At 41.8% G+C, this 27,719-nt stretch overlaps 2 protein-coding genes across 2 annotated transcripts in view; one reads left to right on the top strand and one right to left on the bottom strand.

Annotated features, from left to right (window-relative positions):
* Positions 1–5,553, bottom strand: part of nr3c1 (nuclear receptor subfamily 3, group C, member 1 (glucocorticoid receptor)) — a 30,131-nt gene extending 24,578 nt beyond the window's left edge. Inside the window, exons 1-2 of the mRNA XM_033632430.2 lie at positions 5,246–5,553; positions 3,375–4,582 (exon numbers count right to left, since the gene is read on the bottom strand). Coding sequence (XP_033488321.1) covers positions 3,375–4,582 — 1,208 coding nt within the window. The 5' untranslated portion in view covers positions 5,246–5,553. The remainder of the gene's footprint in view (positions 1–3,374; positions 4,583–5,245) is intronic.
* Positions 5,554–9,248: 3,695 nt separating this feature from the next.
* kctd16a (potassium channel tetramerization domain containing 16a) lies at positions 9,249–25,814 on the top strand. Its single transcript, XM_033632733.2, has 2 exons — positions 9,249–10,666; positions 24,554–25,814. Exons 1-2 carry the CDS (start codon positions 9,844–9,846, stop codon positions 25,003–25,005), a joined length of 1,275 nt encoding a protein of 424 aa, XP_033488624.1. The 5' UTR covers positions 9,249–9,843; the 3' UTR covers positions 25,006–25,814.
* Positions 25,815–27,719: the final 1,905 nt, after the last annotated feature.

Genomic DNA, 27,719 nt, shown 5'->3' with positions numbered 1-27,719 from the left:
AGTTAAACTGAATCTGAGCAGGCTTTAAAGCTGACCAGCTGCACTATACTTTTTATTTTATTTGAGTAAAATTGTTTAAGCAGAAATTTATATTTATATTTTTCATTCAAAAAATGTGTTAAAAAAACAGCAGGATTTTATTTTTCACTTTTATAGTTCTATTTTCATTCAAACAATGTGAAAAAGCAGGATTTTATATATATTTGTTTCATTCAAAAATTGCGTAAAAAGAGTTAACTGCTGTGGTGGTACGTTTTAATAAGGTTACCAATAAGTAAAAGATATTTAATAGTTGTCTATTTTTTTCATTACTGTACCAAAAAAAAAAAAAAAAAAAACGAACCATGACTTGTGTACCGAGGTACGTACCGAACCGTGATTTTTGTGTACCGTTACACCCCTAATAAACAGGCAAGAGACGGTGCATCACAGATTGTGGCAAACCCCAACTGACCCTTCCCGAAGTCTTGTCCTTTGAACGTAGACTCGCTAATCAATCGGCCAGCTCCCGCAAGGGTCCAACACCTACATGGCTGTGCTCCAAGGACTCTCAGGCAATCGTTTCAGATTCCGTCATTTTCATGGTGGTTTTGTGGATTACGAGCTAAACATTGTACATCTATTAATGACACTCGTTGTCTGGAGAGGTTGGAAGGAGATCTACGTTTCTTTCCTGTTACAAAACCAAAATCAAAGCCTGAAAAGTGTAGGGTTTGCTCATCTAAACAATGCTCCTACAACCCAAATAATACTGGCATGTCCCACATCTCAATCAGATGATGCGACATTTAAAGTAAGGCCTAATTCAGAATATCTAGATGCAATATGTTGTTTACATGACCCATATCAAATACAGTATGCTGTTACATTTCAAATGATAGTGGAGTATTAGCCTGCATGTAAACATAGTCACTGTGGCTATAAACGGGATTAAAGAGCACCTATAGCTATTCCCATCTGTAATACATTTATTTTGCTACTACTGTTTGATAATAATTGTGTTGAAACTATTGTATAACTGACACTGGAGCTCAGGTGCACAAGATACCCCTTGATGAAATCTATAACTATAACTGAGATGACACTATGCACTAAATAGGACATTTTCCCACTGTGCTCTAACAAAGTGCACCAATCTGCCTTTTTAATTTAATTAACGAAGTGAATCTTCACACTTGCAATGAGCTAATTTATGTGCACTGCAATGCAGTCATGCATAAGCCTTATTTTATTTATGTCCCTATATTTTGGCATGTCTACTACCTATACTCTGCTCAAAACACAATCCAGGCACCTTAGGATCAGAAAAATGCAGAGCCCTGAAAAAATAACATAAACTTAAAGATCCAGTGTTTCTGGCATTTAATGGCTGTATTATTTTCTACTATTTCCATCATCTTTGTTCTATTCTAGTCGTTATAAAGGACATCTTTCACTTTGTTTACTCTTTGACTGCAATGACCTGATTTTCCTGCAGGAATCAATATTTTCAACATGTGTTAAACACCCTGTGTGTTATCTGCTGATGCTGCATGTGACTGGCTGTTTGTCACAAACTCCAACTCCTTCATGTGTATAAACTCATAAACTGGAAAATCCTGTACCAACAACACTAGCTGATAACCACCTTTGTGAAACCTGTAATCCAGAATCACCAATGCTTTATTTGTGAAACCAGATAACAGACGCTGCCTAAGTTGAACTATAAACAACACAAGTACGGCCGAAAAACTAACAATCGTGTCCAGCACTGATTAATAATTTTGTCAGTGGCGTGTCAAAAATATGATGCCAATCACAAGCTACAAAAGCCCAAGTAAGGTCTTTATATTAGAGGCTAACAGGGACATTTTAAATAGATTACTAGGGGTTTATAAACCCCCATCTTTCTGATCCTTTGTTTACTGCACTAAGGTGACATGAGCTGTCAAAGACAATTCGATAACAATACTGAAACCATTTCCTGACACTCAAGGTTATAAACAGGTTAAACATAAAGTGGCATAAACAAATAATCAGCAGCCAGCTGTTTTAATTAAAAGATATCCACCCAGTCAGCAAGCATCAGTGAGTGAAAAATCTATTTTAGTTGGCATTTCCCACTGACATTTCTCAGGTGAGCTCTGCCTCTAACGGCAGGTAGCTCAAAAACAGCAATTAAATGTTACTGCTGTGTTCATGCTGAGGATAGAGAAAGGATGTCCAAATTGTGCCCAACGTGCTCACAGTACAGTGGCACACTGACACTGCACTATCCAAGAATACTGCACAAGACAATATGAAACACTGTGAGAGGAGAGGACTATAAGAGAGGACACAATTCAAACACATAAATGAGTTACTTAAGGAAATCTGTGATGAAGGATTCATTTTAATATATTTTATTCATCTATCGTACATAAATTAAATCAGATAGGCTTTATTGATTGTGATATAAGCCTTCTTCAGGCAAAATATGCACTGTGTAGGTGTATTACTGGGGAAAATAAACATTTCAGAAAATATCAGTATAGACCAATATTCAAAATTAAAAGGGCTTAATGATTAAAAGGACCGAAAGTATGCAATGACATAAATAGTCAGCAGATAATCACATGTGCACAGTTAGTCAATTTTACACTGCTATCCCCACTAGTCAGCACCAGAAATACTAGTTGGTTATTTATGATTAAAATTATTATTTTATGCAATTTTGTTCAATCAATAAAAATGCCGAAACCAGACAGACATTTCTTAAAGATGTATTTTCCTACAGAATATTGTTTTCAATAAATGTTATTTGCTAACTTGTATTTATTGATTTAATTTAATGAGGAAAGTTCATGCTGCACGGTGCAAAGTAAAAATGTTTTTTTAAAGAGGGGTTAACAATTTAAAATGGCTGTTAAATGCAATTTTTCGGACAATATGAAATTGTGCTGTTTTTGATTCAACTAAGTATAAACTTCCCTTCACATGTCAGGAAAATTAGTCATTATGAACATCCCTGATTTAAGAAGCTATAACTGGCAAATATTTATTTTAACCTGACAAAAAGTTCAGTTAAACAATCTGTTACCCAAATTGTCATTAAATAATATTCTGAATTCTGAATATGACTGAACATTTCAGGGTAAGTATTTGAGAGGTTGCGAGCAAGAGGCTCATCACCGGGCTTATTTCAGGCTTCTGGAGGCCACAGCTCTGAGGCAAAGTTTGGGACAAATGTAACACCTCTGGTCTTTGAGCAAAGAATGTAAGATGTCTGGTGATGCAAGGGGGGATAAAATAAGACTAAACACGGATTGCCACATACCCACATTTGCTCAAGTTATTAAGACTGAAACGAAAGGTCAGGTCAGACCACACATCAGAGTACTGTCTACATTTCTTACCTGGCAAAGCTGGTGGGGTAAGAGGGAGAGCTTGAGAAAGGCTCGCTGGCCCTGAGCATTGCAGAGTTGTCCCCAATACCCTGGACTCTGCTCCAGGCCCCACCAATGGTTGTCACTGGGAGGTACTGGCTGGACAACGGCTTCTGAGTCTTCTGCTGCTGAGCTTCATTGCTGATGGCGTTGACTCCAAAGCAGTAGCTCTGTCCTCCTGAAGTGCTGACCCCACAGATGGAGATGGGGTTAGGGCTGGGCATGTCTGTGGAGGATGTGCCGCTTATTTGGCAATAACTCTGACCTGTGGATGTCTTCTCCTGTTTGATCACACCTGGGGTGCAGAGCTGGATGAAGCCAGCATCTTTTTCTTTCTTCACCAATGCAGACAAAGTGGTTGTAGGTGTTAAGGAGGCAGTTGTGGCTACACTAGAGCTGGACTGATCTGGACATGTGATTGTGTTGCCATTGAGAGCAACAGAGATTGCCCCACTGCCATTAACGCTCTCAACCACGGTGGGTTTTATGTCCCTCTCTGAGCTAACGTCCCCAAGCAGAGAATCGTCTGCCAGAGTGGATAGGAAGGCGTCATCCCCGACATAAAAATCTGAGGGGGACCCAGTGAGCTCAAAGTCTTGGAGCAGGTCCAGAGTGTTGTCACTGAAAAATTTCTGGTTCACATCCACATCTTTCCCAATGTGATCAAAGGCATGATCAAGGTCAATGGGATCCTGGTCTCCTTTATCCATGGAGAAATCCTCTGTTTTCATGTGAAAGAAATTGGGATCTGATCCCCCAATAAGTGAATCCATGCAGGACTGGCTAATGTCTGCTATACTGGCCTCCAACTGGGGCAGATTTTCCCTCAAGGTTTGACGCCCAAATATAGTGGAAGTCTGAGTCTGCTGCTGAAGAAGCTTCTGATCTTTGGTCAGCACCCTGGGCTCTGGGTCTTCCAACAAGGGGCCTACGGTTGCTGTGATAGAGGCGGAGGTGAGCTCCTCTGGAAGCGGGCTGTTGCTGAGGCCGTTAGGCACCTGTCCTGGCTGCATCAACGGGCTGGATGGAAGAACGACTGAGGTGGCAGAGGCGATGGACACAGCACTGTGAGGAGCCACTTTTAACAGACCTCCCTCCTCAGGGCTTTCAGTGTAGACCAATTTGCTTAAATGGTCATCTCTTCTATATGATTTCTTCTTCACTCCACTGTTATCCATCTTTTTATTTTAGGGGAGGGGGAGACAGAGAGAGAGCGTTAGCACACGGGGCTTAGAGGAGTGCATAGCAACCACATTAAAACTACTAAAAAGGGATTATCAGACGCGCACTGTACTGCTACTGTACACATTTAATGTTAAATAAACTGGTTCCAGTTTGTTCACATGCAAAGAGCAAGTAACAGACAATGGGTCCATATAAGACTGGGGAAAGTTGCAAAGCAACCCCCCCCCCCCACGCGCCCTTGATAGCTAACGAAGCTAAAGATAGCTAATTGCGTTAGCTTCTCTCATTAGCAAAAAATGTGCACATGAGCGCATGAACAGCAGTGTCCACCTAATACAGACTGTCCTTAAAGGTAAACACACATTGCATGGCTACCACCACAAAGCACACAAGAGATAGTCGTAAAGTTTACCCAAGTCAAAGCTATGCTAGCGTTAGCCACGTTGCTAACTGTTGGCATGCTAACTAGCAATGTGGCTAACCGTTAAAGTGGCTACGAACCTACATTTCGCTCGAATGTCGTTGACAGTAACGTTAGCCTGCTAGCCAACATAGCCGCTATAATCGCGTATTTAGCCTTAAATGTGCCACATTACTGCATTTGCCCACAGCTAACACATATATCAACTCGAATCTGAATAAACGCTCATATTTACCCTTGAAATGACTGATTGTTGGTATGTGTCCACAGGTCGTCTGTCAACATTGTTTTGGTTGAAAGTGGCAGTGCACAACACGCAACACTGACTCAATGTTTGTTACTCCCCAGGCGTCGTATCCTCGCTACATGGCTCGACAAAACGACAAAAACCCGCCGAGCTGAATGTGGCTGGAGAGATTTCAGTCTTCCAGGTCGATTTAGCTGTAAAATGTCATGCAAACTGCGTAAAACTGGGTGAGCAGTGGAGAGTCGCAGCTAGCCATTAGGAAAGTAGGCGCTAACCTCCAGGAAAAACATACAAAATGGAGAACAGAGCAAGCCAGCCCCATGGCAGACCTGTTTACAACACACAGCGCCGCCTGCTGGTTAAGCAGGGCGACTGCAGCTTGTTATGTGCTGGAGTTCAACCTCAAACTCTCACTACAGTGCAATAAATACTGTACAATACATATTCACATATCCGTGGAAAAACAATTGCTTTTTAATCACGCTCTTTTAGCGCATACAATGCAGTATGGGTATGAAGCACAGTCCAGGCCACGTGTGCATTAGCAGTGAACAAGTGGTGCAAAACGTCACCATTTGTCTCCTCTTACATGATTGCTCATACAGCTGCCCACTGTTGGGGCTCCACTGTCTTGCAGCTGTTTATGGAGCCTTGGCAGATAGACAGACAGACAGACAGACAGACAGACAGCAAGACAGACGTCTAAGCTGGGCAGTCCTGTGGAAGTGAAGTTGGTGTTTTTTATTTCTGCTTTTAAAAAACACCAAGAAGTAGCCTATAGCTACAGATCTGCCAAGCCAAAAAGAGTTTTTTATTGCTCTATATGTCCCCAAACAAAGATACCCTGAGCCTGAGTGCACGGCTGGGTATCATACCACAGACAGCACATCAGATTATTAGAATTTCTAAATCACAGGATTATTGTTCACATCAGATGCAAATTATTTTTGTCTCACTGTGCTTGCAAAAACATTAACTCACACTTCAGTCTAGTGTTTATTGTATGTAACTTTTTACCCTACAATGAACTGGAGCATTTCACCCACAGGATGCAACATAATAGTGGTTGGTGTATTGGTTTATGGCAGTGCAATAATATGATATTACATCGCTATCTAGACTGCAGTGCAATGTTTAAAAGTTCCCTTGACTTAACTTATTGTTATGTTTGCAACTGAATAGTATCACAAGACTTCAGTTTCCCTGTTGGTGTACTTATTGTAGGCCTACTGCCTCCGGGGGCTCATGAGGACACTCAATGTCACTGAAATGGCTGCATCAGTAAACAATAAACCACTACTGGATAATTATTAATCAGTTAGCTGTAATGTGTGACCTTTTCACCTTACTGGTAAGAGGGAAACAATCTATATGTGCATTTTCAAAGATACCAAGAAGCAAATAGTGTCTTTATTCAAACAGAGGGGAGCTTAGAGTGGTTTCTAACTTGTATCTTTAATCGTGATTTTGTCAGAAAACAGCTAACATGCATGATGTTTCTCAAGGCACCCCAGTTCACACTTCTACCTCTTTCATGTGGAAATGAGTGGTTGAAAGGAGCCTGGGAGAGGAATGAAATAGGGTAAGGCAGGCTATTACTGTGTGCATAAGGATAATAACTCTGCAGAGAGGTTTGGGCCTGTATTAGTCGCTGCTTTCAAGGCTGCGCCACAGTGCATTATAAGATTTGCACATTCACCGGCTTGTTTGTAAAATCACAATCCACACAAAAAATGTTGAGGTGTAAATTTATCAATGAACATTTTGCCATTAAGAGACTGAGTAATTCAATTCTAAACCATTTCTTATTTGACATATGTATTTTATGCACGCCAACACAGCCTGACCTGCCTCTAAATGTGTTCTTTTCTTTGTATTTCAGCCCAGGCCATACCGCAGATTATAAAGCAAAAGCTTGCAAAATTCACACTTGTCCATGTAATGTTTCAGCACATACAGATTTTCTTACTTCACGCTCAGATGGGACCCATATTGTCTTACATTATTCATGCTGAAATTGCATGAAATTCAACCCCTTCCAAAAGATAGAATCTAACCTGGGAGTAGCACACGAACAGGAAATAAAGTGAAGACAGGAGGCTGGGAAATTGGCTCTAATGGGAGGATGAGTGAGATGAATAAGAAGCAGGGTTTACAGCACATATGGGAAGAGACTCATCCCCAAGCAAGGGACCGGGAGTGAACTACAAGTCCTTTGTTACACAGCACCAGAGGTACACTCACATCTATAGATATGAATTTATTAAGCAAATGAAGCAAACGTAGAATAATCTATATTGTCACCACCTATTGATATTTAATTGCTTTTCCTATCTGCACGCCACTGTTAAGGTCACGTAATCTACAAAACATTACAACATTATGTATAATGTAAGCAGAGAAACCTCACATCATAGAAAAAGAGATCAGTGGTATGCTCACTGTAGCTCTAAATCCCCACTGTTTGAATCCCACTCAGTCCCCTGTGGCTGCTTAGCAACCCCTCTCCAGCACAATATACTCTGAATTAACAGGGTAAAGCGTGACCGCTGCCTCCTCAAAACCACGAGTCAAGGGTGCGCTCCCATCATCAACGCCTTCTCTCAGCACTGCAGCAATAAAAGTCTCTGATTTATTACAACATGGCTCCAAAACACACACAAAATAAACAAGCCAAAAAGCAAACTCGAGGCAAAAAAGCAGTCTGAATCACAGATCAGTGTTAGTGCTGCTGGTGATGTACTGGACATGAGGGACCTTATACTTCATATATAAAACAAACAGGTCCATAAGTCTCAGATTCAGGTGACACCTCTGAATGCAGGTGAACGCTCACATGTATCCTTTGATGCATACCTTACATACAACACTAGCTTGTGACCTACATATATCTGCATATATAGATGATGACATGCATTGTCAAGCCTTGAATTCTGCCTTGCATCTCACGTCTTCCAAACTGGATTTTCCGCCCTACAGTACTTGGCTTCACTGTGAGTTGATGGCTCTATGACAAATTCACTGAGCAGGCCCTGAGCAATAATACACAAGTCACAAACCCCTGTCCTCCTGCTACTATAATCCAGAAAAATATGACTCAGTAATGAGGATTCATATTTCTGATCCCCCCTCTCAAACATTGCAAGGGAAACTGTGAGGCACATGGACTTAATGGGAGAAGAAATGACCTCATAGTGATGCATTATGTTCATTTAGCATTAAAACACATACTTGTGCAAAACTGAAATATATTAATCAATGCATTTTTACTCTAATATGAGTTAAATTTCAGAGATGGAGCATGAAGCAGCTGAGGCTTGGAGATTGCTGAGATCTGTCCGTGGTCCTGAAATAGGAATTCATTCGGTCAAATCGATGAGGAAGGGATCAATTTTCATATTCAGTCACAGCGTTCAGGCTGTAAGAAGTGATACTGCTGTCTGCAGGTTCAGGCTGATGCAGAAGAGTGCAACTGTCATTCTGATTTTTTTTTTTAGTTGATTTCATTTCATGTGTGAGCCTTTGTTGGCAGCTGGCTAAAAAAGAGTTTAAGAGTAGTATCCTGCAGACCACCAGCTCTTTTCACATGTAGCTGTCACTGCCGATGAGTCTCTGAGCAAGACACTGCATGGGACCTAACCCCTCACCCGTCTCCCGGGATAAGCGCGTCAGCTAAAAGCGTTAAATGTAAATGCGAAAGCCTCTGTGAAGACTCAGAAGAAGGGATTAAAATCCGCAACGCTGGATGTTAAAACTGCATTAGACCTGAATCCTCTCCGCCAGCTGCACGCCGCCCGTGGCTAGATCAGAAATTCATGAAAAACTGCACAGATGCACCCACATCAGACCGCTTATATGTCGATCGTCTGCAAATGTCATTTTCCTTTAAGATGATGTAAGACATTACTTCATGGGACGATTTTCCTCCCTCTCTCTCTTGCACAGCTTGGAGCAACATTATCTTAAAGCTTCTGTCGGACCAAACGTTTCCGCACTCAGCAGTTTGGAGAGATGGGTGCGCACAGGAGTCCCACTTCCATCCTCCTCTCTGTGAGCAACCTCGGAGCATGTTTCAGCATCCCAGTTGTCAGGAGCGACGCTCAGTAGCAGAATGATGGGATGCACGCACATTCTTCAATTTATGTTGGACTGACTGAACCAGAAGCAAGACGGCGCGCCTCTCCATTGAAAACTTAAAGAATAAAAGGTTTTTACTTTTTCTTTCTGATGGTGGGAAATTTAAGAATTAAGTGAGGATTGTATATCTTTGAAGAAGTCACAGTAATGACCCATCGCAGTGGATGTGTGTAACATGATGCGCTCACTGGTTATGATAATCGATTCCGTTCAAAAAGGGTGCACCGTGGGCAGGCACATTTACGCATGGGGTTAAAGGATATACTGTAGGCACACCTTGGGATTGTTTGTCATGAGACTCTGGATGCACGGACTGCAGCTTGAATCAAGACTATGCTTTGGGTCTGAGGGCATCAGCACCATGCAGCTACACCCCACACGCTGAACTTCTGGGACGTTTGCGCTCCGTGATCGAGACTCAGATTTCGTGCAAGATCTGGAAATAAAAAATGGCACTGAGCGAAAATTGCAAAACGCAACCTGCAAAAGAGCAAGGTTCGGTGCAAAACCCTCCATCGGATGTTATTGAGCTGAACGTGGGTGGACAGGTGTATTACACTCGCCTTGCCACCTTGACAAGCTTTCCAAATTCCTTACTTGGGAAGCTGTTCTCTAACAAGAAGGGGTCTTCAAATGACTTGTCCCGGGACCTCAGAGGACGTTATTTTATCGATAGAGATGGCTTTCTGTTTCGGTATGTATTGGATTACCTTAGAGATAAGCAAGTTGTCCTCCCTGACCATTTCCCCGAGAGAGGAAGGTTGAAAAGAGAGGCGGAATACTTCCAGCTGCCAGATTTGGTCAAACTTTTGTCTTCCGAGGATTCAAAACTATTTCCGGATGACTTGTACTACAGTGATTTCGATGATGCGTCGCAGGGCAGCGACCAGAGGTTTTACCCCTCTTACTCCCTTGACAGGAGGTATGGCTACATCACGGTCGCTTTCAGAGGGGCTTGCGCCGGGGGAGGCAGAGAAAGTCAAATTGATGTCAAGGCCAAAAAGTTACCGAGGATCTTCATCAGCAGTAGGATTGGCTTGGCGAAAGAGGTGTTTGGTGACGCCCTGAATGAGAACAGGGACTCGGACAGACCACCGGACCGTTACACCTGCAGGTTTTACCTCAAGTTCAGGCACCTGGAGAGGGCTTTTGACATGCTGTCAGAGAGCGGCTTTCACATTGTGGCCTGCAATTCGTCCCTGACTGCGTCCTCCATCGGTCATTACGCGGATGACAGGGTCTGGTCCAATTACGCACAGTACATCTTCTACCGTGAGTGAAGATTTATTCCTACTCTATGCCTTCAGAAGTGCGGTGAGATAAACTTGTGACTTTGACCTCCAGAAATAATTAGAATACAAACAGCAGCAAAGTTAAACAAAGACAACACCCAGCTGTGCCCCTCCCTCCCCCTATATAACCACATCCAGACTGTGGGCGCATCAGTGTGGTATTACATGGTGTCCGTCAGAGAGGGCGTTATCCTCATTAAATGCTGTGAAAAGTTTATCCACACAGCCCTCTATGAGAAAATGCATCTAATTTGTTGCTAATGCTTCTGACTGATTGTAATAATAACAAACTCTGTTTAAATAGCACATTTTTAACAAGGTTGCAAACATAAAAACCAATAACAACAATAAAATGAAATACAAACAACATGGCAATCACAAAAACATAAAAACACAAAGGGATGAGAGAGGTTTAAAGGTGCTCTGCAGAAACCGGTGTGTGTTTGCTCACACCACCAGGAGGCATGGTCGTGTTACAGCACATCCCTCTTGAATCTTTGCATCCCTCACAGTGACTGACTTTAAACTTCAGTTTTGGGGACGGGATAAGACGCAAACTTGCCCAAGGGCCCAGGGGGAGTTGAGTCACAGTGCTGCTACACTTCAAGTACACATGCGTCATGCATAAACACGCGTTATAGCTCAGATTCTGATGGGTTATGAATAATATAGCACCAGTGGGCAGCAAAAGAAAATCACATGGATTCTGCTGCATTCTCGTGAATCCGCCTTGCTTTTCAGTTGGACACAAAGTTTGTTCATCAGCAAATGCTTTAATTAGCTGCAAATATGGTTCATTCCACTCTCTGCAGAGAGAGGAGTTGGACCATATGGCCAGTTAAAAAGCACTTTGTTCATTATTCTGAATGGCTCCCCCTGGAAGAGCTGAAGAAAACCCAGTTGGTGGGTCAAGGTTGGGGGTGCATCAGGGTGGGCTGAGGAAGACATGACATATGGTTTGTTAATGATTTACCAATAGTGCAGTTAATACAGGCTAATTACATCAGAGAGGTCTGCCTCGACCTACACGAACATCCAGCCAGGTAGCATTTTCCTGAGTCATTCAACTTTCTGGAGCACAGCATCTGGTGTAGGTGTTCGCCCCCATCCCCATTAACAGAGAGCCCCAGGACAAAGACACAGGACAGTGAGAGGAGGATGAGAAAGCGTGAAGAAGCAGGGGAGAAACTGCAATGAGTGCAGCATGGAGGAAAAGAACATGCAGAGTAAGAAAAGCACAGAAAGCAAGGGAGGGAATTTAAGGAAGCGAGCTGAGGGGATGTGAAGAAGAGGGAGGTGAGCAGATGGAGGGGAGAGCGGCTGAGCGGGAGGGATGAGGGAGTAAAAGTTGCATGAGACCTGGCCATGGGGAGAAAGAACTGAGGCAGAAAGAAGAGAGAGGGAGCGGGGAGCAAAAATAGATTAAAGTAAGTATCAGACAGGAAAGTTCATCGGGTCTGAGGGAGAGGAGAGGAAGAAAAAAAAGTTGGGTGGGAAGACACGGAAGAAAAGGGACAGACTGGGTTTTCATTAAAAGAGAGAAGGTGAAAGGAAACACACACACATATATAGTGAGCACTGGAAGACAGAGGCCAAGTCAGGATGATGGATAGACACATCAGAGGCAGACATGCGTGAGAGCCTTTCCTTCACAGGCAGCACAGCGGCCCGCATCCACTTTCAAAACTAATACTGTAACCTGATTCTGAATGTGGGGCACTGGCTGGCCTAGGGCAGGTAGTCCTAAACTAAGAATGCATGTAGACAAGTGCACCTTTGGGGTTGGCACGAAACAGATGTGCTTTATTATTGTTTGTTGTTTTCAGCAGAGCATTTCACTGCTTTGTTTTTACCCCCCCTCCTCCCATCCAATCACAGCCTCATATGGAGTGAAACAGGGAGGTTTGTTCGGAGTGTAAAAAGAGCAATCCGGCGCAGTAAATAAATTGAGAGACTTTCTTCCAGCCTGTCAGTTCCTAAGCATCATCCATGTTGCTCTTCTTGTTAAATGCGTCAGTTGTTTTCTACAGGCTCCACTGACTCTCAGTAATAGTGTGGTCTCCAAAATGCCAACAGTAGATATTCATCATTTCACTGCGTGGTATCATCTGTATTAACAGTCAGGGGACTCGTTCCCTCATAAAGTTAAGGCACTCTGCTCTTAATTATTGTCATCCAGTCCTGCTCAGTAGGATATATGCTGTTGGTTTCACCACAGACTAAAACAAATGATTCTCTCAGGGAAAGGGCACTCTCCCCGGGAGGCCACAGTGTCCAAGCATTCATCACAAGCAAGAGTTTTTGCTCCTGATGGTCGTGATGAATAATTCACATTTGACCGGATATGACTTGTTCACCCTTTGAATAAACAACGGAGCCATAGAGAAATATATCAGAACTGATAACCGGCACACGTTCAGCTGAATGGGACAGAGAATAGAAGCTGGTTTGGTCAATCAGCAGCATCTTGCAGCATATTGTATGGTGGCCCTGAGAGCTCAATGTACTGCAGATAGACACAACACAAGCAAATGAAAAAACAGCTTCACCAACTTGACACATGCGTGGCATTTAGAAAACATTGTCCAACTTGACGACACAAGAAAACATCAACTTGACGGTGCACAAAAACATGAATTTAACAAGATGTGTAGCATGAAGAAAACATCTGCTGGCTTGACAGCATGCAAAAACATCACCTTGACTAAACGTGTGCAGCATTTAGAAAACATTAACCAACTTGACGACACACAAATACATCAATTTAATGCTGCAAGAGGCTCACAGCACAACGGAGACTGTTTCCAGGGGACAGTGTGAAGCGATGCACATGGCTGGGACACACTCTGCACACTTGTTTTTGCCATGCTTTGTGGTTTATGAAATGACTGAAGTCAGTTCAATCAGGAGAGACAGAAGAATGAAGTAAAGATAATATTTAATACAGAATATGAGTGTACAGATTAACAGATGATTTGTGCTGATTTAGATTTAACAGAAGTCTCTGATACTCGGACACCAGTGATCAAGAGACATGTGAGCAGCAGCAGGATAAATCTTCCCATGGAGTCCAGACACTGATGATGGTGGTGGCTGATGACTCTGAGGCTGCTGACTGCTGACGCAGATGAGACTGATGAATCTGTAAAGACTTATGGTGGTGATGGGGAGGTGGAGGGCGCACACGACGACAGCAAGAAAGAGCTACAGCAGAGAAAGAGCCATATTTAAAATGAGGAGGAGTAAGATGATAGGCTGACAGGGAATTGATTGCGAATCAGCTGACGACTCAATTGACCTACCCAGACAACTGACACCTAGAGATAGTGAGTGAGCAGACGAGCAAAGAGTGAATGGCAGGGTGAGAAAGAAACTTTCAGATTGAGCATGAAAAGTATTGTCTTTCTCACTGAGCTTTCTCTAGAGCTTCATTTATCAGACAGTGGTGTTGGAAAATCACTTAAAATGCACGTTTTTTGGCCTTATTTTAACATTGTAATCCAATGATTCAGATATTATTACAGATTACAGATTACTAGCGTTAGTCTGTTGCTTATCATCAGCCTGTCAACTCAAATAATCTGATGAAATGGACGAAAATAATTATAAGACAGTTCGACATTATGTTAGCTGTCTATAATGTTAGTAGTTGCTTTCAGAACCCATGACAGGGGCCAAGCAAGTTAAACTAGCCGTAGGTTTCACTGACATGACTCATAAATAAAATCACTTTGCTTAATTTCTAAAATTAAGTTATCAGTTGGGTAGCTACGGCTGTCACACAGGCGCTTCTCATGCACTGTTCGTATGTATACCTGTGAAAAGTAATGCATCAGAAATTGTATGTAACCCACGTAGTCACAAGCCACTGAGTGTGTTTACATGGACATTAATAACCTGCCTATGATCAGGTTTTTGGAGTATCCTGTTTATGTGTTTAAACATGTAAGCACTACATTCTGCTTATGACAAACCCCAATATGCTAGCTGCAGTACTCTAAAAGAAACCAGTCAAACAAGATTACCCCGATTTCTCTGTGCTCATGTAAACACCATATCCTGAATATGATTATAACCAGGATAAGACTAATAAATGGGTTATTAATGTACATGTAATCACACTCATTAATAAGTATACCACCCAAATAATGGTGGGTGCGATCAGGTGGCAAAATCAATAACAAGAGGAAAAAAGACAGTGGTTGATTTAAAAGAGTGAAAGCCTGCATAAGGGGACAGGTTAGGATGGTGGGTAGGTCAAAGAAACACATGATTTTCCCCGAGGAGACCGGTGTTTGTGAAACCAAATAAACCTTTAGTTATTTCAAGGTGTGTCATCACATTACCTTAACGTTAAGTAAGTAACCTGACAATGCCCAGCCATGTTTCTTTTCCTAAACCTAACCTACATAACTTTACTTTCCTAAACCTAACAGGTAGGGGTGCTAATTCATTAAATATCATATGAACCTTTGTATGATGATATGTTGAATTACCTAATCTCCACCTGGAGGACACAAACACTAGTCAGACAACTTTGCCTATGGTATTATAAATTAGTTTGAGTTGGCAGCCTAATAATAAGCACAAGACTAATGCTAGGTTAACAACAGATCTATAATCTGTATAATATCTGAACCATGATCACAATGTTAAAATAAACCAAAAAAACTCACTGTAACTGTACATTTTAGGGGATTTTTCCAACACCACTGATGGTTAGGTGACTTAAATAACTTCATAAGCTAAAAACCATGGCGATAACAAGCATGTCCCAGCTGTGTGCATCACTTTTTACTGTCCCCTGCACAGTTTCCATTGTGTCGTGAGCTTCATAGTTCTTTTTCTAAATGCTGAGGATGTGTGGAAGTCGATGTTTCTGTGTGATGTCAGATTGATGTTTTTGCATAGCATCATGTCAGTTAATATTTTCTAAATGCAGCGCATGTGTTGTCAAAATGGTGATGACATTTCTTAATTTTCTTGTCTTTTTGCATTGCATTGAGCTCTCAGGGCCACCGTTATATTGCATTAACTGGGGGACAGATATGTTACCCCAAACGTAGATGAAAAGTTAGTCATGGTGAAAAAAAATTATGTCAAGTTAAATTTTGGACTTATTAGCTAAAAATTATGAAATAAAATAGTCAAAATTATGATGTTAAACATTTGAAAATTGTGATATTATTGATAGATATAAAGATGAAAACTGAAATACATGCAATAGCTTGAAATTATGAGATTAAATAGTCAAAATTCTGATGGGTTAAATAAAAAAATGAGGATTTACTATGTCAACATTTTTGCTTATCATGAGAATTTTTTACATCATGACAAAACTTTAATCTTTTTTTCTTTTACTCCCAGAAATGAGCCTCCATAGCTAATGATCCTGTCAGTTATTTGTCAAGCAAACTTGTAGGTCAATTAGCATGATAAGGACGTTTAGTTCTTTCGATTGGCAGTAACAACATCATTGCTGTAGTGATTAACAACTCTAACCTCCCAGTTGGCGTTTGGGACCAGTCTCCTTATTGCTTATCATCTCTGGGGAAAGAGCAGAGTGTTGCCTAATTAAAAAGCAATCTGTGATCCCAAAATATTTCCACTGTCTCTAGTCATGCAAGATGGAGATGCAATTTAGCGAGATAAATGTAACCTATTTTAAAGGCAATTTTAAATGTAAGTCATACTTCAAAATAGGACTCAATTTACAGATGAAAATTAGCCGTCGTCATGGACACAATAACATCATAACCTGCTTTGACATTATTGCTTCAGTGCTTCCACATCACAGAGGCAGAGCAAATCATCATTGAACAGTGGGACTGGTAACATCACAGACAGTTTCATCTTTCCACATCTGAAGGGGGCTGTGCAGAAGTGCCTTGTCAAAATGGGAGACACGTACAGTAAAGATGGAGAATGATTACACTTGCCAGGTGTGCTGTTCATATAACTGTGAAGTCTTCATTTGGGCTGTGAATGAGATGATGTGTGGCCATAATGGCCCCTGAACAATGGACACAAGGCGACTGGGAGAGAGTAATGAATTGCTTGGGTGTAATGGAGGCAAAGATTGGGCCGTCCCCGAGCTCCCCGAGAGCCAGGTTGGAGCCTGGATGGATTGGCAGTGCCTACAAGAGATGGATGGTGCTCCCATGAATAACTCATATACGTCTTAAAGAGCACCTGGGCAGAAAGATGGTCTAGAGTAAGGTGCGGGTGTGTGCTAGTGCCATTATTTCTCACAATGGTTGCAGCACCTACCGCACTACATCAGTTCAAGTAGACAATCTGGCTCACCCTGGGAGTAAATCTGAGTTTATTGAAAAGCTGCAGATGCAAAAGGAAAATATATTTTTTGAACTCAATCATTCTTTGAAGCAGCATGCGCTGAAATTTGAAGGACCATGCTGGTAATCCTTCATGCTTTAGGTCAATGACTGCAAATAGTGGCCTATTTTTCACATCACTGCTGTAGGTTTTATAAATCGAAACACGCTGTTATGTTGATTTCTATGCAGCTGCTAGTTTTATGTCATTTCACTAAAGTATCTTGTAGAGACATAGAACATACTTAAAGGGCCAGTTCACCCTAAAATCACAAATACATATTTTTCCTCGTACCCGTAGTGCTGTATATCAGTCTGGATTGTTTTGGTGTGAATTGCAGAGTATTAGAGATATTGGCCGTAGAGATGTCTGCCCTCTCTTAAATATAATGGAACTAGATGGCACTCGGCTTGTGGTGCTCAAAGCGCCAAAATAATACATTTGAAAAACTCAACGGCAATGTCTCTTTCCAGAAATCATGACCTGGTTACTCAAGAAACAAATGTTGTTGCGAGCAGTTTCATGTAGAAACTATCATCTTACTGAACTGCACTCAACAACCACATCACTGCAGAAAGGGAAGCGTCCATCTGCTGCTAGCTCACCTAGCACCACTGAGCTAGCTAACGTTGTAGCTCATCCCAACTCATCAAATGTCGTAATTTTGTCAGTAGACTTTAACATCTACATATGAAGCACTAGGTATCCCCTTGCATCTGTTGTTGATGTTTCTGGCTGTAAATTTACGATTGTCACATGCATTGTGTCTTTTCAAAATTCACTTCCATTTTCACAGGACATGTACAGTTTTTGCTCAATAGAGGCATACAGTCTTTTCCAAATACACAAACAACATAGGTAAAATACTTTGTATCTACATTTATTTCCTTGTGCAACAAAAGCATGTGGTTAGGTTTTGAAACAAACATCATAGTTTGGCTCAACATTCACACAGAAAGCCAACTGTGGGTTTCCAGGGTGGAAGTCCAGGGTTCGTTGGACCCATCCACCGCCCCTCCTGCCTGCCCAGTCGTGTTTTTCTTGCTCCTGATATTATGTTGCCACCAGCGGTATTTCAAACTGATGATGTCCAGTGGTGTGAAAGGTGCCTTTTTGTGTCAGTGTCTGACGCCAGAATCTCTGACAAAGCAGCAGTATATGATGACTTGGGAATGAGAATGGGCTGGCTCAGCTGAGGAGGACGCCATTAATGTTAACATCTCCTGCTGCCACAAGCACGAGCCTGTCACCCAAGATTGGATGCATGCTAATTTCTTTACTGTTTCTGAAAAGAGACAATACTGTTGAGTTTGTCAAATGTGTTTATTTATTTATTTTTCTTCATTTTGTTGGCGCTTTAAGCACCACAAGCTGAATGCCTTATAGTTCCCCTATTTTCGAGAGAAGGCAGGTATCTCTATCGCCAATATCTCTAACACTCAGCAGCTCACACCAAAACAATCTTGATTACTACAAAGCACTACAGTGTTCTTTATTCTGGTGCGAACAGGCCCTTTCAAAAAGGTAAAAAGAATACTTCATTATCTTTTATTTTTTTATTTTCTGTCAAAGTTTCTGAGTTGCGAGCACACGAACCCTCTCACACTGTTATTGATTGTCTTCTGAGTTGGATTTTCCAACAATGTACTGTTATGCTTGCTGACTCACAGACCAGATGTTGGGAGTGCCCTTGAATGCATCAACAAGGAGAGTTTTCAAAAATAGTCCCTGCTAGTAACTTCATTACCAGGCGATGATAATGTAATTCTGACAAATAAAAAGACTAAATATAGACTTTGATGGATTACTCACATTACGCAGTTTACAGTGCCCATATTGAAAAGAGTGGAAGCGATGGCTGCATTAAAGGTAAACCATCAATCTAAACATAAACCACTTAAAACCTCCAGTATGTTTCTTTGAAAGAACAGATAAACTTAAGACTGGGTTAATGGCGTTTTTTTTTTCAGACATCATTTGAATATTGTAATTTTTTTATTCTGGGTTCGGCCACTTCTGCTCATTGTAACTGTTGGAGAACAGGTATAACAGCTCTTACCATCTGACATCCAACACCTTAATGATCCCTCCAGAGACACTTAATGGCTACTTGGATGGTGGAGCTCACATTGTGGGCAGGGCTGAGAGTTTTCTGAAGACAGGGGATCCTGTGTGCAGGAGGAAAGGTAGCAGGGGTTTGATTTACAGAGGGGGGACAGGGGACACGTCCCCTGCATATTTTCATATGGCAGTATTGGTACCCTCTACCTTTTACAGTGGTAAAGCTAACATTATATTTACAAAAACAAAATAAGGAACAGGAGAAACTGCACACACAATGTCATTAAGAAAGGAAATATATTTATATATATAAAAGGTATATTTGTTACGACCATCCATCTCATGACTGTCCAATCGCATGTGGACATGGGAAGTCCATGACTAAACGTCAATATGTGACAAGGTCGGTGCCAATGTAACATATTTGTGGTTTGCAGAAACATATGATGCCTATTATTTTCATCTGGTGACTGGGCTGTTCATGAAGGGGACATATCAAAATTATGAAAAATCATGGCCGTGTTTTAAAACAAACACTGAAAAAACTAAAACAAAAAATAAACAAACACTAAAGCCCTTTTTTGTTTCCCCACCTTTGAAAATTCCTCCCATGTAAGGTAGGCTGTGTAAAGTACAACTGAAAGCATGTTTGGAGGGGTCCAGTGTACATAATGTGATGCATTTTTAAGTTAGGGAGTCAGAAATTAAAAGAGGATCTGATGCTTGAGCTTAGAGCTTAGAGTTCGCCCCTCGTCTTTCCCCCAGCCTCTTGAGACTTCATTTAGGTGATGACAAGAGCTTGGTGGATACTCAAGACACCTTCCTCGCCTTCTCCCCGCCTCGTCTTGCTTCATCAGTGCTTGTGCAGTGGAGGGGTGTGGCTCTGGGTCAGGGGACAAGCCCATAGGGACAGACTAATATAGACATTTCAATCTGTCTGAGTTGCTTGTTCATCTCCCTGTCAGGGAGACACTCAGCGGGGCAGCCACCCTCTGACTCTGGGAGAGGACAGCACCCCCTTGTCATTAACAATCAGCCAATGAAGCTGTCACTCTCCTCATGGAAAGCAGATAATTTGGGCCAGGGCAGTAATGGGTCTATGAGAGAGTAAGAGTGTCCTTGAATTATCATCATGTAAAGCATGTTGGGTCACCCGGACTACTCCTCTCCAGCTCTGTCTCATCACTGCTGCTGATGAGGGTTGTTTTAGCAGAGGAAGAGCCGGCTGGGTGGAGGTAATTAATATTGACAAATTCAATTGTATGCAGATATTACAGACATTATTACAGAGGGTGGCTGTAGCCATCAGTTAGGGCGGACACAAACTGCTGAAGTGATACTTTTGCAGAAAATAAGACTATCTTGGTGAAATGGATTTCCCTCACCCTATAAGGACGGTCACTGGCTTTGCAAGACAAGCCTTTCTTCTGCTGCAAGGACACGCTGGCCTAATTTGTGAGCTAACAAGCATGTAAACTACACTCTTCCTGAGGCAGTGGCAGAGTAAAAAATATTTGTGTGACTGGATATGCGAGCTGGAGAATATAGGAGTGTGTCTGAGATCAGAGCTTCTCCCGACTGGCTGCATGAATATGCATACTTAACCTGCCAGAGAATATTACTGCTAATACATATAGCTTTATGTCTCCTCTACTAAACTAATTAAGGCTGATACTCCTGTTTTTTTCTCCTTATTTTGTTTGTTTCACGCCCAAAGTCTGGGCCAGAGAATATTATTGCACACAACCAAGCAGCAACTGAAGCATTTGAAGATGATTCACACCACTCAGCCTCGCAGGGTTTTGTTGTGCTCGGGCAAAGAAAGAAAGCATGCTTATTCCAGAAAATCAGAAGTTGAGAGTTTATTTATTTATTTTCTTGGTCTGACTACGACAGCTTGGATGTAAAGAGCTGCTTTGTGTTCAAAACTTATTTTCATTTATTTAGATTGAGGGCACAGTTCACATCACTGCCAAGATTCGAATTTGAAAAGCAGACAGCTTCGGGTCACTCAAGTGCAAATCTGAAATGAATTGCATTATGGCCTCCTGGTTATGTGCAATAACAACATGAAATTGCTGAGTGATGAGTCTTTCTTGTTCTTCCTTATTTATCTTTTGCCTCTCAGATTACACAACTGAAGCACTGGGCTGCTTTGCTGTTAAAGAAATAATCATCACACACCCTTGATGAGTCAGTTTAGAGGCACAGATAAAAACAAACACACTAATGTCTGGCAAGAAAGCCACTGACATTTGAATTTGAGTTTGTCAGAGCCCTGCGCCTTCAGCCCCCACCATGTCCTACTTTTCTGCCATTTAAAACCTCTTAATGGGTAGAAACGTGTAATTTTAATCCAATATCCAGGCAGTTGAATTTCCATAAAACTCTGACCTCTCTCAGGCACGAGGACAAACATCCCTGCTTTCATTAGAGAAGAGTTTGAGGATACCCCGTGTGACATGCCAGCATGCCTCTGTGCCGAACTCGACTCCCTCTCCCTGTGTTATTTATGAGAAGTGCAGACACAGCCTGAGTCTGGTCTGAGGACCAGCCCCACTCTTTTAATGTGGTCGGAATATGATCCCTTAGACAGGCTATATAGATCTGAGGAAAACACAATGCAATCAATGGCTTCCCTGAAAAGATACCAAAGGGTAATACACACACCCACTTGTTTAAATGTACCCGAGAATTACTGTGTTTCCTGACAAGACTCTTAGTCGTTTCCTGTCTTGGTTCTAGAGGGGACATCAAAGCTTGACACTACGCCACTTTATCCACACAGTTTGTGGGTGCGCTCAGATTTGTTTCTGCATAACAGGCTTGTCCGTGTCCGCATTTCATTTCCACAAATTATTGTATGGAAAATGCACGCCCAGGTGCTTCTCAAGTCTGTCAGTGGCTTGGATACAATTCATTGTCCTGCATGGCCTGAAAATTTTATGATGCTATTATTGGGTGTTGGCTAGTTTCCTAAACGGGTTGCCCCTCTGGACGACAGCATCCACCCATTTAGAAACAATGCTCAGCCTCCCTCCTCTTGATTCTCCTCACTAAAGCGCTTGCATCCATTTGCCTGGTGCTGCTCGTCTGCTGGATTCAGCTAGATTCATTTTCTGCGGGGGGAAATTGGTGCGCTGATTGGCCTCTTTACTCATGGATTAGCCATTAAAAAGCTGTTAGTGACTCTCTCACTATCAGCTCAATGCAATCATCGCACTAGAGATAAGGTCATTATTACAGTGCGAGCAGAGAGGTTAAAATCCCCCTTGAACTCTGTTCAGTATAAATTGGTGCATGCACTGGAAGGAGGTAATGGACAAATTATTGCTCCCTCTGAGATATCATTGCTGTTGAGTCTGTATTATCACGTTGGAAAAAGCCATTAAGAGGTTTTTATAGTCTGTGTGCATGAGTTTATTTCTCATGCTCTGTTGTTTATATTACAACGAGCACTGCCGCTTTCTACCTGTTAGTACATCTGAATGAGACCATAGTTCAGGGATATTTTGGTAAAAATAAAAGAGCTACAGTGTTTACTGTTTTTACTTGGACACGTCATGAGCCAGCGGGCAGTGCAGTACAGTACAGTATTTATGGTTCATAATTAGCAGTGTGGGAGGATGTGAGACGATACAAGAAGTAGGTAGGCTACAGGAGGAAGAAAGAAGATTACTAAAATCCTCTGTTACTACCTGGCAGTAGTGCCCCCAGAAATTTTTCATAGGGGTGGTCAGATGGGGCCACTGGAAATCTTGGGGTGGCACACCAAAACCAAAAGATATAACAGGAACTCACTTATTCTGTTGAAGTATATAAGATAGTTGAAAACTAAGTCAATATTTAAAGTTAAAGAATAAGCCAATTAATTGTTATTTAAATAGTCTGGCTTTTAAGGAAAAAAAAGACAAGTATACAGCTTTAATTTGAAGGAGAACGTTGATTGTAAGGAAGAAAACAATTACTGGCCCTCATAGGTTTTACTGGAGACTTGCAGGTACCAAGAGAACCCATTTTCATTCAGATATCTTGAGGTGAGAGTTCAAGAGACCCCTTTGAAAATAGCCTCGCCAAAATTTAGCCTAACTTTGGAGCAATATTTCTCCCCCTTTCCGACAAACTACGTCAACATGGTTGGTACCAATGGATGTCTTGGATTGTCTAGTTTCAAAAGATACCACTACCTTAGCACCAGCTTAAAATATCAGTGTGACACAGCCTCTAAAACTGAGTATTGCAGCTTCCAAATAAGTTCAAAATGGCCGCCTACATACACCATAACAGGAGTTATGATAAACTCACTGTCTTTGGTTTAATTTAACTCACTGTTTGATGATCCAGGGTGCTTCGGTTGATTTAAGAGTTGACTGATTTGCAGGATGTATGGAGAGTTGCAGACTGACGCTATGAACTGATTGTCACATTTAATAAAAAAATGAAAACAAAAATCGCCAAACAATCATTCCCCAAATAAACAGGCCTTTACAAAAACAAAGTGGGGTATTAAATGACTTTATCAAACAATAAAAACTAAGATCACCAAACAAGCAACCGTTTAAAGACTGTAACCCTGTGGTGTCTTCCATGCTCCACCCTCTCTTCAGCACATCCCTAGATGCCAGGTCAGGTGGTGCATTAAAGTGACTCAAAAAATAATAGGAAACTAGGACTTGCAAGAGATGGCTCTAACAATTATTTTCCTTCAGGATCAGGAGGCCCATGGGCCCCTCCTGGCCTCCCCTTGGGGGCACCACTGTTGCCTGGCTTACTGCTCATCCAAACCTTGTTTCACCTGCACGCACTGTACATCTATTCACTCCACTCTTCACTGACCCAGTTCTGTTACGGCCCAAGATAAATTATACTTTGTTTTTTCCTACCATGTTGCCTCCCTACAGGTAGAGAGCACCTTGTCGACTTATTTAACTGAGTGATCTAAAAACACAAAAATAATACAGCACCTTCTTAATACAAGACAGCCAGGTTACACTTCTAATAAGAAACTGCGACGGCAAAGCAGATTGTTTTGGCTCTGAGACAAGCTCTGCCTTGGGAAATGGAAAAGGTCTTTTAGGGAGCTGTACTGCACCGCGCTGAGCTCTGGGGCCACTCCTTATCAGAGGAAGCAATATGCACAGCCCACAAGCTCTTTGAAATTCAGCAATTAAATGCCAAAGCCAATAACGTGCATGTTCTTACATCTGTAGCCCCCCTAAATACCCACACACACTCATCTGATATTCGTTTAAAGATATTTGTATGACATTGAAACTGCTGTGTAGGCATTTGTCAGCATTTGCTTGATCAGTGCAACTGTTTCTTTTGATTACAGTTTGAATCTGTCACCATACAGACAGCGGGTATATTAGTTTACAGTGTGTTTCTGTATGAAAAGGGGGCTTGCCGCAACAAAAGATTTACTGCGTGTGGTCCAAACAAGTGACAAATGTGTTTGTGTGTTTTCCAGGTGGGCCGTCAAGGTGGCTGTCTTCCCACTGTGACTGCTGCTGCAAGAGCCACAAGAGCGATCGCGAGGGAGAGAGCGGCACGTCCTTCAACGAGCTCTCCACTTCCTGTTCTGAGACCCAGTCGGAGGCCAGTTCTCCTCAAGGCACCGTGATCTGTGGCCCCGTGAGCCGGCACTCCAACATCCAGACGCTGGACCGTCCCATGCCCAAAGGGCCGGTTCACATGCTGCAGCAGGCAGAGATGCGCCGCAAAACTGACATGCTCCGCGTGAGAACCTTCGGGGTCCGAGAACGAGAGGCCGCAAAGAGGAAAGCCAACAAGGAGAAGATGACTCCAGAGCAGGAGCTGGAGAAATGCATCCAGGACTTCCGACGCATCAGGATTCCAGATCACTTTCCGGAGAGGAAGTACATGTGGCAATCAGAGCTCCTGAGAAAGTACCGTCTCTAAATATAAGTGTGAAGAGCAAGAAAGAGAGATGGTAGTATCATGTCACCATCAATGAAGAGTATTAACTGCATAGGCAATAGACTGCACCCTCTAAGGCACATACTGTATTAGAAAAAAAACAAAACAAAAAACTATGGCCACTTTCCCGCCAGCATGACTAGCTGAGCACACAAAGTACAAGGCAGTGTGAGTCATTGGTTTGTGAAGTACGCACAGTGTTGTGTATGATATGCACATGTGTAAATCAGGTTACTCCTGTTGGGGCTTACATCACTAACCCTGTTCTCACTTCAGAGAGCCGGGAGTGTACCAACGACTAATATATCACTAGTTGAAGCAACAAAGCAACCTCAGGGGCAACATCATTTCAACTCATCGACCTATCACACACTGTATCATGTGCAATTGCCCACAATAGCTGATTTTTAAAAATGGATGTACCCATATGGTGCTGTGAGTTAGCAATGGAATATCACTATACTCCACTGATAACACATATACTTACTTATAGTAGGCTTTGATATCGGCACTGCATGTCATTTCACCCTTAGCATAATTATGCAATATCAAACAAACTTTAAATTCACTGTTTTGTGTGATGGGTAAAAATGGTGTGTTACGACTGGGGCTAACATAAATGAGGAAAGCACTGCCTAGATCTGTTTGCCATTGTAAAACTTTTTGTCCAATGTTGTCATTATGTGTTGGATAGATGATGTTGTGTAGGTAGAGTATACAATGCCAATGGATATTTGACTAATCCTTGGTTGTAAGTGTGCAAAAAAGCTAATAAATGAGTTTGAATTGTATTTATTCTTAGTGGGCCTTCTTGTGATCTTCAGCACAATTAGATACATTTCAATATTTTATTTTCAACTTGGTAGTTATTCTCACAGTCAACTGATCATTAAACGTCTCTCCTGTCCAGTCACAGCTTAATAACCGTAATGAAAAGCCCTGACAAGCTTTACTTTAAAATTTACCTAACCTACATGGTGAAGCAAGACATTCTCACTCTGACCCTTTCACACATTGACGTTTGGTCATGGACCTTCCATGTCCAGATACGACATGAAAGGTACCCTGGGTGTGTTTGTTGTTGACGCTCTAGGACGCCATGTCAAGTTCTGCCTGTTACAGGCATTCTTCTTTCATAATACACATCCATTTTCACAGTAAATTTACTGTTTACATGGTCTCTTTCAAAATAAATGCACTATGTCAGCACAGCAACGCAAATTGACGTTTTTTGCCCCCCAACAACTAATGCATGGGGTTGGGTTTAGGCAACGAGAACATGTGGTTAGATTTAGGGTAAAAGAACAGGATCTGGTGTTATAATCGCACGGGACGCAAACACCATGAAAGTTGGTGTTTGTTGGACCACGTTTCTCCCTGACGCCGCTGAGCACCGTTAAACTATAACAGCGACCCGCCACATATCATGCTGATATTTAAGGACAGCTTTTTCCTTAGTCTGCCCAAGAGCCGGATTTTGACATCTTCGGAGTGAGACTGAGTTGGTTTAAGTGGTGTGCACAAGGCTATAGTAAGACCAATAGAAGACCAATAAAGCGGCAGCTCACTGTCAACTTTATACTTCTTTACTGTAGGGCTGTATCTTGACACAGTATCACAACTCAGGGGTTACGATTCAATATATTGGGATATATTGCAATAGACCTACTTCAAGCAAGGCAAAATATTGTGGTATTTTTAAATCTAATTTTAAAAAAATTCTATAAAGAACACTCCACCATATGCATAAAATTTGAGTAGATAAAGTTAACTCTTTTAATGCAGCTGGAACAGCAGAATCTGAATTTATCACAGCCCCTGTAACAAGCTAGTAATATGTTGCTACGAGTCATATGACTGATGACAGATTACAGCACTGCTATTTAGCAGTCGGGGGTTTGAACGCAGCACATGTAAACTATGAATTAAACAATTGATATTGTATTGATTTTTTTTTTTAAAAAAAGCACACAAAACATAAAATTATGATACTCAAGTGTATGTCTGCTACCTAGCAGGAAATGTCTGCGGTTAGCTAACGTTCGTTAGCTTGTTTATCGTCTGTTTATGAAAATACATTAGTTCCACCTGTATAGTTCCAACTTGGTGCAACATGTCTACAAACTGTATGACAGTCCTGCCATTGTGAGGTGAGCAGAAAAATGCAAAGTGATCTTGCTTTGTTAATCAATAATGTGTTGGGCCACATATAGTAAATTTTAACCATCGAGCTGCGGGCTGTTTAACATCAGTCTGCAGGCCATAATTGCTCTCACACTTTGGACATGGCTTCTCTAAAGAGTTTGGCTCTGAAACCAAAGATAAAACGTAAGGCATGGATTAGTGCTTATCTGTTCAAACATAGACTGTATATGAAGATGGACGACATGACACAACTCCCTTTAAACTGAAGCCCAAACATCTCGACTGATTCTTATTATACTGATATTTTGGTTTGGTTTTAGTTGTTTAGTTTAAAAATGAGGTTTGATGTAATGATTGACAGCTGTGTGTGCCAATCGAGTGTGCGTGATCAATGGCTTTGCTTTCAATTGGCTGAATCATGGGAATTTGATCCAGTGGAGATTGTTACTACGCAGACTCTGGCTCCAAATGACATCACTAGTGCAAGATGGTGACTGCTGTATCTTGGATGTTTTAGCTTCATGTTTGTATAATGGGAGGACATAGAGATA

This window comes from Epinephelus lanceolatus, chromosome 7 (assembly GCF_041903045.1).
Source record: "Epinephelus lanceolatus isolate andai-2023 chromosome 7, ASM4190304v1, whole genome shotgun sequence".
NCBI classification, from domain to species: domain Eukaryota; kingdom Metazoa; phylum Chordata; class Actinopteri; order Perciformes; family Serranidae; genus Epinephelus; species Epinephelus lanceolatus.
This window is presented reverse-complemented; position numbering and strand designations above follow the sequence as displayed.